General features: G+C 39.1%; 8 protein-coding genes across 8 annotated transcripts; 2 read left to right on the top strand and 6 right to left on the bottom strand.

Moving 5' to 3' along the window:
* Positions 1–32: 32 nt before the first annotated feature.
* Positions 33–2,837, bottom strand: SEC21 (coatomer subunit gamma; the record flags this gene model as incomplete). The annotated part of the gene is made up of 1 exon (XM_033912786.1): positions 33–2,837. The coding sequence occupies one exon, from the start codon at positions 2,835–2,837 to the stop codon at positions 33–35; it is 2,805 nt and encodes a 934-aa protein (XP_033768677.1).
* A 573-nt stretch (positions 2,838–3,410) lies between these two features.
* CAF40 (CCR4-NOT core subunit CAF40) lies at positions 3,411–4,532 on the bottom strand (the record flags this gene model as incomplete). Its single annotated transcript, XM_033912785.1, has 1 exon — positions 3,411–4,532. One exon carries the CDS (start codon positions 4,530–4,532, stop codon positions 3,411–3,413), a length of 1,122 nt encoding a protein of 373 aa, XP_033768676.1.
* A 1,585-nt stretch (positions 4,533–6,117) lies between these two features.
* On the bottom strand, positions 6,118–6,957 carry PCL1 (Pcl1p; the record flags this gene model as incomplete). The annotated part of the gene is made up of 1 exon (XM_033912784.1): positions 6,118–6,957. The coding sequence occupies one exon, from the start codon at positions 6,955–6,957 to the stop codon at positions 6,118–6,120; it is 840 nt and encodes a 279-aa protein (XP_033768675.1).
* A 619-nt stretch (positions 6,958–7,576) lies between these two features.
* RFC3 (replication factor C subunit 3) lies at positions 7,577–8,599 on the bottom strand (the record flags this gene model as incomplete). The annotated part of the gene is made up of 1 exon (XM_033912783.1): positions 7,577–8,599. One exon carries the CDS (start codon positions 8,597–8,599, stop codon positions 7,577–7,579), a length of 1,023 nt encoding a protein of 340 aa, XP_033768674.1.
* Positions 8,600–8,989: 390 nt separating this feature from the next.
* MID1 (Mid1p) lies at positions 8,990–10,636 on the top strand (the record flags this gene model as incomplete). Its single annotated transcript, XM_033912782.1, has 1 exon — positions 8,990–10,636. The coding sequence occupies one exon, from the start codon at positions 8,990–8,992 to the stop codon at positions 10,634–10,636; it is 1,647 nt and encodes a 548-aa protein (XP_033768673.1).
* Positions 10,637–10,801: 165 nt separating this feature from the next.
* Positions 10,802–12,022, bottom strand: PUS4 (pseudouridine synthase PUS4; the record flags this gene model as incomplete). Its single annotated transcript, XM_033912781.1, has 1 exon — positions 10,802–12,022. The coding sequence occupies one exon, from the start codon at positions 12,020–12,022 to the stop codon at positions 10,802–10,804; it is 1,221 nt and encodes a 406-aa protein (XP_033768672.1).
* A 265-nt stretch (positions 12,023–12,287) lies between these two features.
* Positions 12,288–14,186, bottom strand: MSB3 (Rab GTPase-activating protein MSB3; the record flags this gene model as incomplete). Its single annotated transcript, XM_033912780.1, has 1 exon — positions 12,288–14,186. The coding sequence occupies one exon, from the start codon at positions 14,184–14,186 to the stop codon at positions 12,288–12,290; it is 1,899 nt and encodes a 632-aa protein (XP_033768671.1).
* Positions 14,187–14,564: 378 nt separating this feature from the next.
* Positions 14,565–16,166, top strand: RIM21 (Rim21p; the record flags this gene model as incomplete). Its single annotated transcript, XM_033912779.1, has 1 exon — positions 14,565–16,166. One exon carries the CDS (start codon positions 14,565–14,567, stop codon positions 16,164–16,166), a length of 1,602 nt encoding a protein of 533 aa, XP_033768670.1.
* Positions 16,167–16,196: the final 30 nt, after the last annotated feature.

Genomic DNA, 16,196 nt, shown 5'->3' with positions numbered 1-16,196 from the left:
AGGGACTAACTGAAATAAAATTTGACAGTTTACTACATTAGACCATTCACCAGGTCAGAACATAATAAGCTGTCTTCACCTTTACCTTGAACTTTCAAAGCAAGACCTTTCGAACTCTTGATCATCTTAATTTGTAGGGCTACTTTAGAGCCAGTTAAGGCGCTCTTACCAAATAATTTCAAGATGTGAGAGTTCGAATCACTTGGAGCAAATTGGGTGCTTTCCACTGGCAAACAGCTACTGTTTAGAATAATTTTATCTATAACTTCTTGTATGGACAGATCTTCTTGAATGTTGAAAACAGCAATTTCTTCGCATGGCAATTCATCAAATGTAGCGGAGAAGTTGCCTGTGAAAGAACTCTTAATATAGTCCCCAGCATTCAAGAAAATTGAATCGATTTCATATTCATCTTGGAAACCTTCATCACCTTCAAATGGTTTATTTGTGTCGGGATTTATTTCTTTTGTAGTGAATGTTAGGTTATTCAAGAAACCTTCCATTACGATTTCGTCGAGTTTTTTGAATGCAACATAACAAGCAGCCTCCTCAGATGGTAATAGTCTGTCCACTTGTAGGGTAAATAGCTCTTCTAATTCAGCCTCGTCGGAAATTTCAGGGGTACAAACAACAGAAACATTGTCTAGGGCAATATCCGTCAGAGTATTTGTAATATTGAATTGTAAAACAACATTGTCCTTGAAGAGATGTTTGACACCGCGTACAACGAATTCGGCTTCTGGCTCAGTCAATGAGATAGCCCTGGAACTATTTACCAATTGACCAAATGGTTTGATTTGTTCAATGGATAGCAATTCGTCAGCATACTTAGTAGCTAGTAGATCTTCTTGATGGTCGTCCAAGTTTGGACCAGCAAAGGAATTAGCATCAGCTCTTTTTTCCGAAACATTGTCTGTCTCTGGAGTAGTATCCAAAGTTGTTTCAGACTTTTGATTGAAAATTTGTTCTTGCTTCCTCTTCAAATTTATTGCCTTCATTTCATCCTCAGTAAACTTACGGACTTGATTAACATCAAATGCAGTCGCAAACGAATCAGTATTTGAGGAAATGTAAGAATTTAATTTGGACTCCAATGATGGAATATCGTAATAATATTTGGACTCAATTAGATTTTGAGCTGTAATATCTTCTTTATTCCTAGCCGAATAAATGAATTCTAGTGCAATGGTAGCTCTGTCTCTGACTTCATCGTCTTTATCATTAGCGATTCTCTTTAACAAACTTATGATTGATTCGTATAAGGTAGGATCGTTCTTTGTCAAGGCAAATTTAGATAAAGCTACTACAGCAGCAGATCTAATAATAGAATTCTCCAACACTACTCTGTTATAAATATGTCTAACATATAATGATGGATTTGGAGCAGATGGACCCTCTTTACCCAAAAGATGTAATATTCTTACTAATATTTCGTTGAATTCACAATCCTCGATGAAATCACACAAGTTTTCTAAGGCAAGTTCCTTAGACTGTGGAACGAATGAAACAATATCAATCAATGCTTCAACAATACTGTTTTTAAATTTGAATCCACCCTCACTGTTTTTCAAGACGTCGATTAAGAAGTTCAAAATTGACTTCCATTCCTGTGGGAAATTCAAAGATAAAGTACGAACGGCGTCGATAATAATAATCTTAAAGTCATCACTGACATCATGGATAAAATTAGTAATGGTCGAAATCAGAGACGAAATATTTTTGGAAGTTCCTGTCTTCAATAAAGTGGTGATGGCATAAGTAGAAATATTTCTATTAGAATCATTGATCAAGGACTCTAATTCAGGATTACAAACAACAATCTTTTCAGGTGAAAGCATGGATATCCTGTTTAGGATTCTCAATGCAGCAAATCTAGAAGAAACACGAGGAACAGTTAGTAAGGACTGCAAAGCACTGATAGCAGCTGCATATAACTCTGGAGCCACTAAGCGAGAATTACGAGTAGCGAAAGAAGTGATCAATTTTGCTGTTTCCAACTGAACAGATTCGAATTTGTTGGATAGCCAATCAGATAAAAGTGGTCTGAATTGATTAAATAATTGAGGATCCCTATAAATCAAATCATTGACAATCTTGACCAATTCTACCTTGGCCAATTGATTTTTCATAGAATTGTTTTCAGAAAAATGTCTAACCAATTTTAGTAACGCCATTTTGTCGGTTTTCTTTAGTTGATAAAGCAACCCAAGAGCATGATACTGAGAAATATAAGTGGAGTTTGGATAATATTCACTATTACCATGTTGATTTGGAAACTGTTTCAAATCCAGAACAGCTTCTTGAGTTTCGTTTGTAAATCTTCTGATAGTGACTTCTGAAATGGGTAGCAAATGGTAGGAGGTACATAATGCTGCTGAAGAGATTGAAGGGTGTCTGCTTACCACGGCACTTTTCAACAATCTTTCAGCGGAAAAAGCGGTAGATTCATCCAAGACATAAGTCAGTGATCTAATAGCGTCAGGCTTAATTAAATCTGAACCGTTCTGAACGTCTTTCATGATTGAAGAAGTAGCCATCAGCACATCTTCTGAAATGCCGCTCAATTCCTTAATTGCCAAATAAACAGCCTGCCTTAAAGGATCGTTCTGATGTTGAAATAATTTGGAGATGGAGAAAAATAATGCAGTAGCTTCATTTTGTGGAAAGGTTTCACCCTGAGCCAAGAGTCTCAGCAAGCGAGAAATCAGCAAACGACATCTCTTGGAATTGACAGGTGATTCGTTAAACGTGTTCATACAGTCCTGATAAATGGTCATTTTGTCAGGCAAATCCCCCGAGGTCGAGTTTTCAAACTTCTTGTAAGTATGTGCAGACATTGTAATTCACTCTGTGACTTAATTTTACTCCTTTGCTTTTATTCTATTCGTCTGTTTTGTTACTTCGTATTATACGTTGTTCTGTAATGTTTGTGAGCTCACCAGGATGAAGCTAAGAACAGAAAAAAAGGGCTTAGTAGAGTAACTCAAGAAGTACGTTGGTAATGAGCACACACAATTCCTCTCTTGCACTTATTCGTAAAGAATTGCGTTCTCAACAACCCAACTCGTATCCAAAAAACGCCTATGTGTATACTTCATTGATCTTGACGAAACCTTTAGATTTCGAAAAAAAATAGAATCGTGGTTCGTGGCTTCGTAGTGAATGACACAGGGGGGACATTCCGGGTGATAGATGAAGTAATGGATAATAATGACGGTGATAGAAGGACCCTCTGACTCTAGGACTCAAACTATTCTGAAATATGGGTGAACTTTATACATTTCATGCATATAAATATAACTATACAAAATTAGGAGAGGTAAGGAAGTGAAACTAAAACAAAAAAGGCAAGGTTAAAACAATACAAGAAAAGAGAAATAGGAAAACAGAAATATATCTATGGGGATGCATCATGAGGTTTCTTCGTTTAATGTCAATAGCAATTGCGCCAGACATCTCTTGGATCCGACGTCGTCTCTTAGTACTTCCGTAAAAGTGTTGTCTCTCAATTTAGCAGGTAAAACCACCTTCAAAAGCCTGCGTGCTTCGAGATCGTCACTTAATCTTAAGTAGCATCTAATGATGTGTTTCAGTAGTCTTCCCGGTGGCGTGCTCACGGTTAAGTGTTCAACCATATCTTTTAGCACATTAGTTACAGCGTAGAATCTTTCCAACGTAGCGCAAATGTATTGCAACCCGACGTCATCTAGTAGAATTTTTTGTAAAATGAAAATGGCGACTGTTTTGGAAAGTTCAGAGGAAGATTCCATGATCCTTAGGCATAACGGTACGATGTCAGTTCTTAGCAAAAATGTTATTACGTCTTGCGAGTCATTTTTAACCAAAGCACCTATCACACCTAATGAAGTCAACCTCAAATACTCAAAAGTTCTTTGCCTGGAGGTAGTATTTAAGAAGGGAAAAAGGAAGAGTGGAATATGAGCCTGTAAAAAGAGATGTTTGGTCTCTGGATGAGATGCAACACACTGTAGAAGGACCAGCGCATTGCAAACACGGTTTGATAGATTGTTGGACAGCATTTGAGGTTGCAGCATGGGATATACGGAAATGATTTCATTCAGCAATGAGGTCATTACACCAAAGGAAGACCAAAGAACAACAGCAAGGTCATCAAATTGTTCCCTTTTGCGACCTAGTTCAAGCAGTGCTTGTTCCTTTTGAGGGCCATAGGTCAATTGACAAATCCAATGGTATACATTAGGATCATCTAGAGCATGCACTGCGCCTCTATTATTGGCCATGTTCGGATTGTTTCGAGTTGCATTAGCATCGTTACCACCGTTATTGCCGTTATTGCCGTTGTTCTCGCCATTGTCATTGTTATTATTATTATTCGGAGTATTGCCCATTAGCATGGGGCCCCCACCTGGAATTTGTTGGTTCATGCCTGGGCCCATTGGCGCTGGGGCTCCAGGCATGGACATAGATCCTGGATTATTTGTTGAAGGGCCACCGCCGCCCATGTTAACGCCTGCCCCATTGCCATATATTGGCTTTTGAGCGGAAAACATATTAACTTATTCAAAGGATGTTCAGTTGCTGTCGTTGTTGCTTCAGGAACACAGCGTAAACTCGTCAAGGGTAAGCAGAAACACACGCACACACAAATATGTCAAAACTGGGGAGTTTTAAAGGACGGACGCTTTTTAACTTGTGTACTCTATGTCTTTGCAATCTCTTGACAATGTCTTCTATGCGTAAATTACTTTAAATTTGGATTTTGCCTCTTACTGCTCGCAGCAAAATTCTCAGCATGTTGAGGTGTCTGGGTGAAGGTTTTCCTTCTCTGTTAGCATTACATATGTAAGAACCTACATTGAATAAGGTGCTGATGGTTTTTGCAATGGTGATATAAATACGAAAACTAGTCTAATATGGGCAAGTGAAGGCAATTGGGATTTTCTCTCTCTTGTTTATTCTTAATTCATCTCCCTTCATATGATGAACAATAGTAAAGGCGCAGAGGATGCCGGATCTACCTTTTTTTTTTTTTTATTCTTATTCAATCAATAGTCAATAATAGTATTTTTACAAGAGTATTCCTACGTGCATTCCTGTAAGTACCCCTAAAATGCACTTATTTTCAAGCGTCATTTATTTCTTTTTAGGATTTGTTTGTTTTTTTATTGTTTTGCTTCTTTGTTCCAGTTTCTGGATTTTTAGTAGTGTAGGCAAAAGCTATGTGGCAATGTAATACGTTAAAAAAAAAAGAAGAAAAAATAATCGGCCTATTTAGCATGGTTTAAACCACATCTTGATGGGTGAATACAAGCCATTCTAAGGACGTAAGCATGCAATTGCTTGAGTGAACAACGCTGATTGGCCAGTGACAGACGCACAGGATTTGGAACGTTTCTTACGACTGAAAAAAGGTGGCATACCCTACAATAGACTTAAGTCACCCACTTAGGTAAGCACTGCTCTACATATTTTAGAAAAATTAAAAATTACATATTGATTCTGGTCAACGTCAACAGTTTGCTCATAATACACTAACAGATGTAAAAGAAAAAAAAAAAACAAAGAAAAATGGATCAGAAATTTGGGTATACTTAATGCTTCATAGGACACCTGAGTACTTGTGGCGTCCATGTTCAGACTGGTGCACAGCTTTTTTCTCGTCATTTTCCATTTCTCCTTGAATTCATATTTGATTTTCACCTTCGTCATGTGTTAAGGTACTATTACGAAACAAAATGTTAACGCCTTTGATAAACTTATCAAAGATAAGAAACCGATTTGCACTACGATAGTTGGTTATTGCTCTGGTTTCTCTAATAAGGGTATGAGACAAATCATCGATAGAATATGTGCTTTTAGATTCAAATAGTGTCCGCCTTTTATACTTTTAGAAAAATTTTATCTTTTTTTCTTTCCTCATATTTCGGGTATCACCCGAATGGAAGTTATTACGGCACAATCAATTAGGGCTTAACATACAATAATAGAAAACAGTTTAGTATTAGTTTCAATCGTTTATTGTTATTAGGTATCCTTGATTATTTAAAGTTGTAATATATTATGTATCCGTTAATTTTGTTCTATCAAAATCTTTGTCCCACCAAAAGCCGCGTAAGGGCTATCTCGTCTACTGCATTAAAACCCGTGTTGACTCATTATCTGTTCCAAATCCCAACTTTGCCTGTTGACATTGTCATTCCATTTCTCAACAGTCTTCACGTAATTGGTGCTAGTAGCCGTGTTGTTCGCTATGTTGGTAACATCTTTTAGTCTTCTTAGGTCGTTACAACTGTCTACGAGAGTGGCAGAACTTAAATCCGACGCAATCGACACGTTTCTCTGTTTTTCGTAGAGCTTGAATCTATTGTTTGATCTGAGAGGACTCGTGCCAGCACAAGCCCTTTTGTTCATAGACATCATCATGTTGATTCTCTTCCTCTGGTCACTGGATCTCGCCAAGTCTTGCTTGATGGGCTCCAGTAGAGGCTGCAGATCTAGGATCAAATCTTCTGTGTTTACCCTGAGGTCCCAGTTCAACAGCTGTAATAGCTGCCTTTCCATAAGGTTGATATCCTCTAGTGTGAAGAGACCATCTGTGTATTTGGCCCAGTGCTTGTTCAAAGGAGAGGAGTCGTTGTGGAACTTAGCACTCAGTATCAAACAGGCTAAGAAAATGCGATGGATGGTTGAAGGCAGACCAGTAGCGTCCTTGGGCAGAATACGCTTTAACTTGTTCAAATAGCACACAGCAGTAAGCAGAGTGGGCGTGTAGACATTGGTGTATCTAACCAGTCTAGTGATAAAAGTCATCAGCGATGGAAGCCTTGCCACGTGTTTCTCTCCTGGAGAGCCGGGAGGTGTGGGGTAGTTGCTCGAGGGCACAACCCTCAATGTTGTGTCAGTTAAGAATTTTATTATGTCATCCGTTACTGGAGACTTGAGCAGAATATGTAGAGCCTTGCTGTATTCACACATTTTGTTACTTCGCTGTTATTTGTATAATTGATTGTTTTTGTTGTTGTTATTAACAACAAAAACACAAGAATGCAAGACAAGCTTATCAGTCCCATTACCATGCAGGCCTATTGACCTTATATATGTTTTTCTACCGCTATGTGGAAGCTACCATTCCTTTTATTCTCACAATAACGCCAAAATCTGCCCACAGCCATGTGGCCTTATTCGGCTCCCGACATTTCGAGTCGCTTTTGCGTCGCAGGCCTCCGCGAAAAATTTCGCGCCGGACGCGATTTTTAACACGAAATTCTTGTTCGTGCCGGCGTTGCCGTTTTGGGAAATATTTCCCGATCTGGCATTCGCAGAACGGTAAGGCCTGAATTCTGCCATTCTTTATGTCCAAGAGATTAAAGTACAGATCACGTAAGGGGAATGTTACTTTCTGTAGCAATTTGGCGATTCGTATTCTTAGTCGGTAGCTAGACGCCAATTGATTTACGGTTTCCGGTATGCAAATTGAAAAAAATATCACCTTTCTCTTTTAATATTTTTTTTTCGTTCTGCATGTTATGTTATGTTGTTATGTTGCACAATGCGGTTGTTCTGTACATATTGTATCTATACATATTTGCGTTGGTTATACGTTGGCTTTAACGGTTTCGTTCTCGAAGCTGGTCTTGATTGCGCCAATGACCGCGCTGCCCTGAATCTGGTCATTGCCACCCTTAGATATCGAGTACTCGATGTCGGCTAGCCTGGTGAGCAAATGCACTCTTGTCTCCTCATTTTGGAGCTCGTAGTCCTCCAATATCTTCACTATGCCCTCGATTAAGTCGATCAACGCCAGGCCCTTCGCGCTGCGTACTTTGTTAAGCGTATAATAGGCGGTGCCCCAGTCGTCCTCGAGCATCGACTTTAGTACTGTCTTTAGGTCGCTTGGTCTGGGTGCCCCACAGCATTCATAGATGACGTCGTCACTGATCTCATCCTCGTCAGGATTGTCTAAAGTAGCCTTGCACGACTGCAAAACATTTAACACACGTCTCATATCACCGTTGGAAAGTTCTATTAAAGCCTTCTCAGCATCGGATGATAATTTCAGCTTCTCATGCACCAAGACATTAGCTATCCGACGCTCAATGGCCTCCTGAGGCAAAGGCTGAAATCTGAATCTCGTGCATCTACTCAATAACGCAGGTGTAAGTTTATGTGCATAATTGGCCAACACGCAGAATCGCGTGTTCTTGGTATACCGTTCAATGACCCTTCTCAGCGCATTTTGTGCAGCGTTGGTCATGGCGTCTGCCTCATCTAGTATGATCAGCTTGAACCCTTTAGAGAAAATTTGTCTCGTAGAGGCAAAATCTTTGATTTGATTCCTCACCACATCAATACCTCTGTCATCTGATGCATTCAGCTCCAAAACCATGTTCGAATAGTTCTTACCATATATTTCACGTGCCAAAGCAACAATTGTAGAGGTTTTACCAGTCCCTGGAGGCCCATAGAATAGAAGATGTGGTAATTTACCCTCTTCTACAAATTTACGAACCGTGGTGATCACCTCATTCTGTCCGTACACTTCGTCCAACGTTTCGGGTCTGTATTTCTCGACCCATGGAAGGTTCTCCTTGCTTCTCTTATCTATGCTTGTCGACATTCTTCGTATATAGCACTTGCTCCTGTGCTTTTATAAGATTGTCTAAGTTTTGAAAAGATATTCATCTTGAGCTCTTTATGGCTTCTTTTCATTTCTTTGAAAGTCGCGTACTGGTCAAAAAAAAAAATCAAAATTGAAAAGCCATACATAATAGTAGTGTTCTTTCGATGCTGTGACATGACCTGAATAATAACTCTCCAGTTAAACGTGTTGTTTTCAGGAAGAATTTTACTGCCACTGAGCCATTAATCGCAAAGGGTTTTCCTAACGGTTTCGAGTGGCTGGCGTACTGTTTTTGGCTACTTCAAATAGTAAACTGGCTAGCTGCCATACTAGATAACAGTAAAACCTAATACTAAAATTTCAGATTAACGCCTGTGATTTCTAGAAATGATTGTGTTGCAGTCATTATTTGTGGTTTACTGCTTGTTTGCCACTTCAATTCAAGGGTTATTCCAAGACTTCAACCCCTTCGCAAATAAAAATATTTCCTTGAAGTTTCCCAGCCTAAATGGTTGGGAAAGAAACATTATGACTACTGGTCAACAGACTATTATCAATTCAGATAGCATCTATGAATGGACCCCAATCCTGTCGAACATAACGGGGGGCAAAAAGGACAGTTTTGTATTTACCATCGACGCAGAAGCCTCTGGTTATGGATTTGCACCCACATATGAAGTATTAATGTTTATCAGTGGCAATATTTGCCAAATGCCTGTCAATAAATCGGATGTAGATTTAACAATATACTACTCTTTCAATGAAACAGTATTAGAAAATCCAAATATAGGGCAAAATGCAGTTTTCCAAGATGGCTACATTCAAGCATTGGCCATTAGTCCGGTACAGTCTTCTAGCTCGAACGCTACCTCCACGTATTCAAATCTTTATGTGGTTGCTGAGCTAGTGAATTCCACTACAAAACAACCACTATCCAGTTCTGACGCCTCAGAAAATTGGGAATACAGACTGAGTATCTCTGAGAACGACTTGGTTTTTCAATGGGATGTAAGACCTTGGGTAGAGGTTTTAGACACCGATATGAACTCTGCATTACTATCAACTGGGAATGTCACCGCTGACGCCAAAGTTTACCACAATTATTCAATATATGATCCATCCCTGTATGATCTATATGTTTACTCGTACGAAGATTCTATTCAAATAGACCAAAACTACAATCTTTCTCTATGTGCTGTAAAAAATGGACCGTATTTAGTGTCTTCCCAAAATACATCGAATGCAACAGTCACATCAAATAGTACAAATCCATTGGAGCGTACCGACTTGGCCATTCAAAAAAAAATTACAGAATATGGTGGTAGCGTGACGGAAATGTTTTACATAACAGGATTGAATGCCTCGACAACTTATGTAGCGTACCTGGCAAAGAAAATCAGCAATGGTGACGGGTTGTCAAGTGTAGGCGGCATATTATTTTCACATGTATACTTTACCACAAGAAATACTGATGCTTGCTCTTTAATCTTTGGTTTGGACTTCTGCAGTGACGTCGCTTATTCTGTTCCTACATCCTCATTTTCTGTGGATAATAAAACTCTCATGGCACAGACATATGACCACATTGCGGAAGCACTATATGCAAATTTTAGCAAAGCTCTACAGTTAGTATCCTGTGACGCAGACGAAGACGCAAGGTATTCTCCAGTCATGAGTTGTAATGATTGCGCCGAAGCGTATCGTGATTGGGTATGTGCAGTATCAATTCCAAGATGTAGCACGATATCTTCTCAATATTATATTCACAGAGATAAATCTCACAATCGTAATGATTATTTGGACAAATACATCAAACCTTTGGATGACTATTACGAAATTCTACCTTGCATTGACATGTGTTATACATTAGTACGAAACTGCCCGAGTGATTTTGCATTTTCCTGTCCGGATGACGTAACTACGGAAGATCTTCTTTATCAAAGTTACAATTTCTACATGGACACCGATTTTTCAACCTGTAATTATATAGGTAACTCATCCTTGATGGAAATTCATCCTTTGGATGATACATGAAAGAAATCAAACGGTTAATAAAATGAAAAACGGAAAGTAACAAATAAAACATAAAATTGAACGATTTAAATGCATAAGTACATTGATTTTTATAAATTCATATAAACATAAAACGAATGGACAAATGAAAGCGTGACCTTCACAAAATCAAAAATGGTTTGAACTTCATCTTTCTTGCACTTGTTCGATTTTCCTCTTGAGTGCATTGTGCTGCTCTTCGACGTTAGCAGTTTCTGTTGATTCGGTCGAGGCCCCATTTCCGGATTGATCGTCGGGAATTGTACTTTCCTTCACGTCACTTGGTACTTCCTTTTCTGCTTTCTTTAGCTCTTCTATGACATCAACAGTTGCTCCTTCGTCTAGAACCTTTTCCAATACCTTGCTCCACACCTTTTCGTCTCTGTCAGTAAAATCCCTTAGTTGGAACACATTATTTCTCTCAAGAGACCAGTCCTGCTGTTGCAAACGTATCAATTTTACCATGTAACATGAGCTCCTCATAGATTTACCAATGTCACTTACTAAGGATCTAATATATGTTCCAGAAGATACATTAGCTTTGAAGTGCAATTTTGGAGCCCTATAGGAATTTCCTTCTTTCTGGATCTCCTGCTCCTCTTGCTCACTCAGTGGGAATGGTTCTTCCACTTTCGCCACTTCAGAATCCAGGCCGTGCTTCTCAGTATATTCTTTTGAAAAGTATAAGACATCGTTTAGCATGTTTGCGTTCAGGTTTTTTACGGTATCAACAGCTTCCTCTGTAGTGGGCCTCAATAAGGGATAGTCATGATCACGTTTAAGAGAGTCTGGGAACACCTTCAAGTCATAAATAGTAACCTGTCTGGGCTCAATGGCCCTGGGTAAAGGTTTTCCTTCCCGAGCATATTCATGCAGGGGTTTACCATCCATCTTCAAAGCTGCGTATATTGGCGGCGTCTGCTTTAGTTGTCCAACAAATTTTTCCTCCACAGTCTTTAAATCATCGAAATTCAAATGCCTAACGGAGCTCTGAGACAGAATTTCACCTTCTACATCTCCTGAAGTAGTGGAAACACCAAATAAGGCTTCACTTTCATAAACTTTGATGGTGCCTGAAAGATAATTTGCCAGCTTTTTGGTACCCGTTCCAATACCAATTACGAGGACGCCAGAAGCTAACGGATCCAGAGTCCCTCCATGTCCCATCTTTACCTTCGAGACTTTACGCAGTTTTCTCTTGCTGGCCTTCTTACCTGTCTCTTTTTCATATTGCTGCTTTCTTTCTGCTGTTGCCCTTTGAATTTCTTTCGAGAATACTTGACTTTTAGTTAAAGCATGCTGCAACTTTAGCATAAACTGATTAGATGTTATACCACTAGGTTTCTCAATAGCAAATATCCCATTCATGTTTCCCTTGATTGAGTCTACTTTTTTATGTGATATCCTGATTTCTACAATTTATAAGATTACCTCATCTTTAATAAATTTTTCACCTCGCTGTTAGAGTGCATCATGAAAAATTGCCAAAATAATAACAAGGAAAAAATGTCAAACAAAATTCTTTGAAATATTGATGCTCAAAAAAAATACAAGTCTATGTATATGTATATGTTTATATGCTAGTTAAGTATCACATATTTGTTCATGCAAAAACAAAAAACAGGAGGCAGAGTTAGTCATTCCTGTCCTTTTTCTTTCTCATCTGCTTAACTTTCTCCTTGATGCTATTATTCCAATGAACTCCAGCTAGGCTCTTTTTAAATCCATATACCTCTGAAGATAATGCTTCATTGACTGCATCGCTCGTTATGTGGATACCCTTATTATCTGTATTGTTGTTGTTATTAATTGGTAAATCTGACTCTGATGTTGAATTTCCAAGAAGTTCGCCATATGTCTTGAATTTGAGACGTTGAGCGGCAACAAATTTTCGACATCTGTCTATTTCATCCTGATCTAACCTATTTAAATTGAATCTTCTTTTAAAAATGATTTTCTCAAAAATTTCATTTGGATTCAATAATGTCTTAGGGAATGTCTGTATGACCTGAAAAATTTCCATATCGCTATCTTCTTGACCCATTGACCCGCCTCTCTGGTTCAAATTAGTTCCCCAAGAATAGTTCAACGAATTGTTACGGGGTTTTATTTTCGAAAGCTCATGCTCACTCATTTTTAAGACAGCCAACGAAACTTTGAACAAAAAATGCGATTCCTCGTAAAACAGACAATCCCATATTCTAAGTGTGGTCTCTATCGGTACCACACCCACAAAACAACTCATAAACCAGCTCGCAGTACACAAGGTGATTGGGGGAAGCCTATACAAAAACTCATTCTTTTGCATATTGAATAGAACTTTGCTATTGGACGGAGAGAAAGTTTTGTTATTTTTTTGGTGGTGGTCAATGGAAGGCTTAATGTACGACCAAACTTCTGGAATATATTCTTTAACACATAGCATCAGTACCCCTTGGTCAATGTTAACACCTTCCAAATTAATATTATGCACCCCCGGTAGATATCTTGAAGTAATAATAACTAGCATCCAAAAGGCTCTTTCCTCGTCTAAAAATAACAATAGCAAGCCTGCTAGAAAGTTCATAGACTGACAATAACCAATCTTCGGGTTGTAAAGTGAGAACGCAACAAGCACTCGGCGCAAAGATTTTATAATTGGAGGCCCCTCTTTGTTATGCGAGCCACTTTGAAAATGTAAATTGTCCGGAAAAGTTCTATTCAAGTCACGTTCAATAATATCTAAGTCTTGAACTTGTTTTTCATTGGGGTTTTGCTTCTTGATTTGCTTCATCTTTTGCAGAAGTTGTGAATAGACGCCTTTGTTCTTGTTTAACTTCTCTTGCCCTCTAGCGAAATGCCACCACGCATTTCCTCTCCATTCCGCTGGAATGCCCTTTCTAACATATCGTTTTAGCCGTTCACTCTTCGACGGAAATCGTGAAGGAGAGTCATCCGTCACTGGCAACCCACTTTTCTCTAACAGCAGTTGCCACTTGTGTTTACGACGAACACAATACTGCGAGTATTCCACCCACCACTTATCGTATTCTGCTTCAGATATGTAATTATTCTGTTTCTTGAACCCGTACCGATCAAAATGCGTATTTTTGACACCATTAGAATTCGCACTTGTGGCATTAGTAGCACCGTCTACACGTTGACGATTGCCTTCATCAGGGACCAAATCGAGGTCATCGCTGTGCACCTCCTCCAGATCTTCGTTATCATTATTGTCGTAGTTGTCATCATCCTCTACTTCGGCACGTTGAGACTCCACTTCGTCCCCATATAAGTCAATAACGCTTAAGTTTCCATCATGTTCAGACGGGGAAACTTGGCCCAAACAACTCGGTTCAACAGAACGATGATCATTCCCTCTAGTGTTCCCATTTACCAGTGCTGAGTCGCTGGAACTATGATCAGAATGCATTCTATCATGAAAGTTGGGAACAGACGGTGATTTCACCGTAAATGCCCCTCCTAGCCTTTTGTATGGATGCGTCAGTACCGTCCTATTTTGCAGGGAGAACCTCTGTTGATCGTTCTGCATGCTAATTACAATAGCTTTGGGTGCACAGCTCTTTAACTCTTACAAATCTTCCAGATGTCCCTTTAGCTATTTTTAGCTACTTACTTTCTACGTGACATAAACGAAGTTTGATCCTGTTAATTCTGATACTGCCCGAACAAAAAAATAGCAGTTATTGAAAGAGGAGATGCAACCCGTTCTATCGGCGAGTGAAGATAAATACTTTCAAGAACAACGCACATTGTTTAGCCACAAGGAAGATAAAAAAACTGGCACCACAGGCTCAGTGTACTTTCAAATTCTTTTCTTTTGTGTGTCCACCTAATCGGTCATTTTAAGCTATTGTTTTTAGTAGCACAGAAGGAGGAAGGCGCTCGATGGATGGACAATTTTGCAAATATGAACTTGTGGAGACATGGTCCAGAGGAATCGACTGCTTACAACAGTTGCCATCCCATGGATCTAGGTTCAGGGGTGTTAATACAATTGCCCCTTTATGAGAACTCCGCAGTGTACGCAGATACTATTACATTTAGGAGTTTCTGCTGTGAAAGAGTCCCCGTTTATGTATCTACGGTATTGAAAAACTCTTCCCCGTACAGGTATCTTGATGAGGTGATCAGGGACTGGCAAAAATTTATTCAAGTAAGCGATTATGTCGGCGGGTCTGCTGAGTACGCAATATACGCTGTGATTTTGTCGATAACATCTAATTTTGTCATCACGGTGTTCCTTACTGTGATATGCTGTATCAATATCAGCGGACGTGCATATAAGAGGATTCTGCAATTATTGAGGATTGCCTCATTGTTAGCCTCGTTGAACTTAACGATTTTTATTACCAAAGTGTTACGGAGATTGGAAAGAGAGCATAACGTATATGGTGTCGTTCGGGCTCATTCCATTATGCATATCTTTTCCGATGATATGACATTTGTTGTCTTAGATTTCTTGGCTACCTTAATGTTCCAATTTTGTCAAGTCGGCATCGTCATTAGACTATTTCAGAGAGCCCAGGAAAAGAGAATTATTTTTTTTATTGGCGTAATCCTAACAATGACTGCAAATATTTTATGGGTAATTCCACCGTTTGCTAACCATACCACAAAGCACAGAAATGACTGGCAAATTCTGAGACCATTTGTTTACCTTTTCCGCATTGCTATCGCCACGTCATATGCATCAATCGTCATTTATCATATCTGGCAGAAAAAAAAATTGTGGTTTAAATTCAACCAGATGGGATTACTTACTTTGTTGACTATCCTTGTGGTGCTTCTACTACCAGGGTTTTTCCTTGCTGATGTGTCAAACTTATGGATATCAGAGCTGGGTGAGGTGTTTAACACCACATGCTATGTTACTTCGACCGTGATTACATGGGAGTGGTTGGATAGATTGAATGTTTTAGAAAGAAAAGAAGAGGCACAAAGTATTTTGGGAAGACCTATTTTCGAGGAAGAGCAACAAGATTATAGATTTGCAAAGTACGCTTTAAGGGTTCAAAACGCTTTAACCAGAAGGGAATCCCATGACGCATCAATAGACCGGCATGAAACATCAAGCAATTCAGAAGTATGCGATTTACAAACCATATCGCGCTACGATCCGGAAGATCAGATATCGGAGGGCAGAAGTATTGATCGAATGCATTTCAGCGATAAAGGGAGTTATAAAGATTTAGCGCTTAAGAAATTGAGCTATGCTCGCGATAAAATTTTATACTTTACTGACCAAATCGTCCAGAAGAGTGTAGGCCACAATAATAGCAGCAGCTCGAAAAATGAAAAAGCCAAACAGAGAAAGGCGATGGTCAGGAAACGGCTGGGATTAGACAAACCAGGCATATACGTTTATTCGACAAAGGATGTCGTTTTTAATTCAGATGAAGATGGGAATGAGGATGCAGAAGATGAAGAAGAAAGTCAAGATGAAGATGGCTGCGAGAACAATAACGACAACTCTGCCGATTTTTCCAGCGACCATATGAGCCATATTTAAAGGACACAATAGTAACGGTTTTACATCAAA

Source organism: Saccharomyces paradoxus, chromosome XIV (genome assembly GCF_002079055.1).
Source record: "Saccharomyces paradoxus chromosome XIV, complete sequence".
NCBI lineage: Eukaryota > Fungi > Ascomycota > Saccharomycetes > Saccharomycetales > Saccharomycetaceae > Saccharomyces > Saccharomyces paradoxus.
Note: the sequence above shows the minus strand (reverse complement) of the source record. Positions and strands in the feature narration are given on the sequence as shown.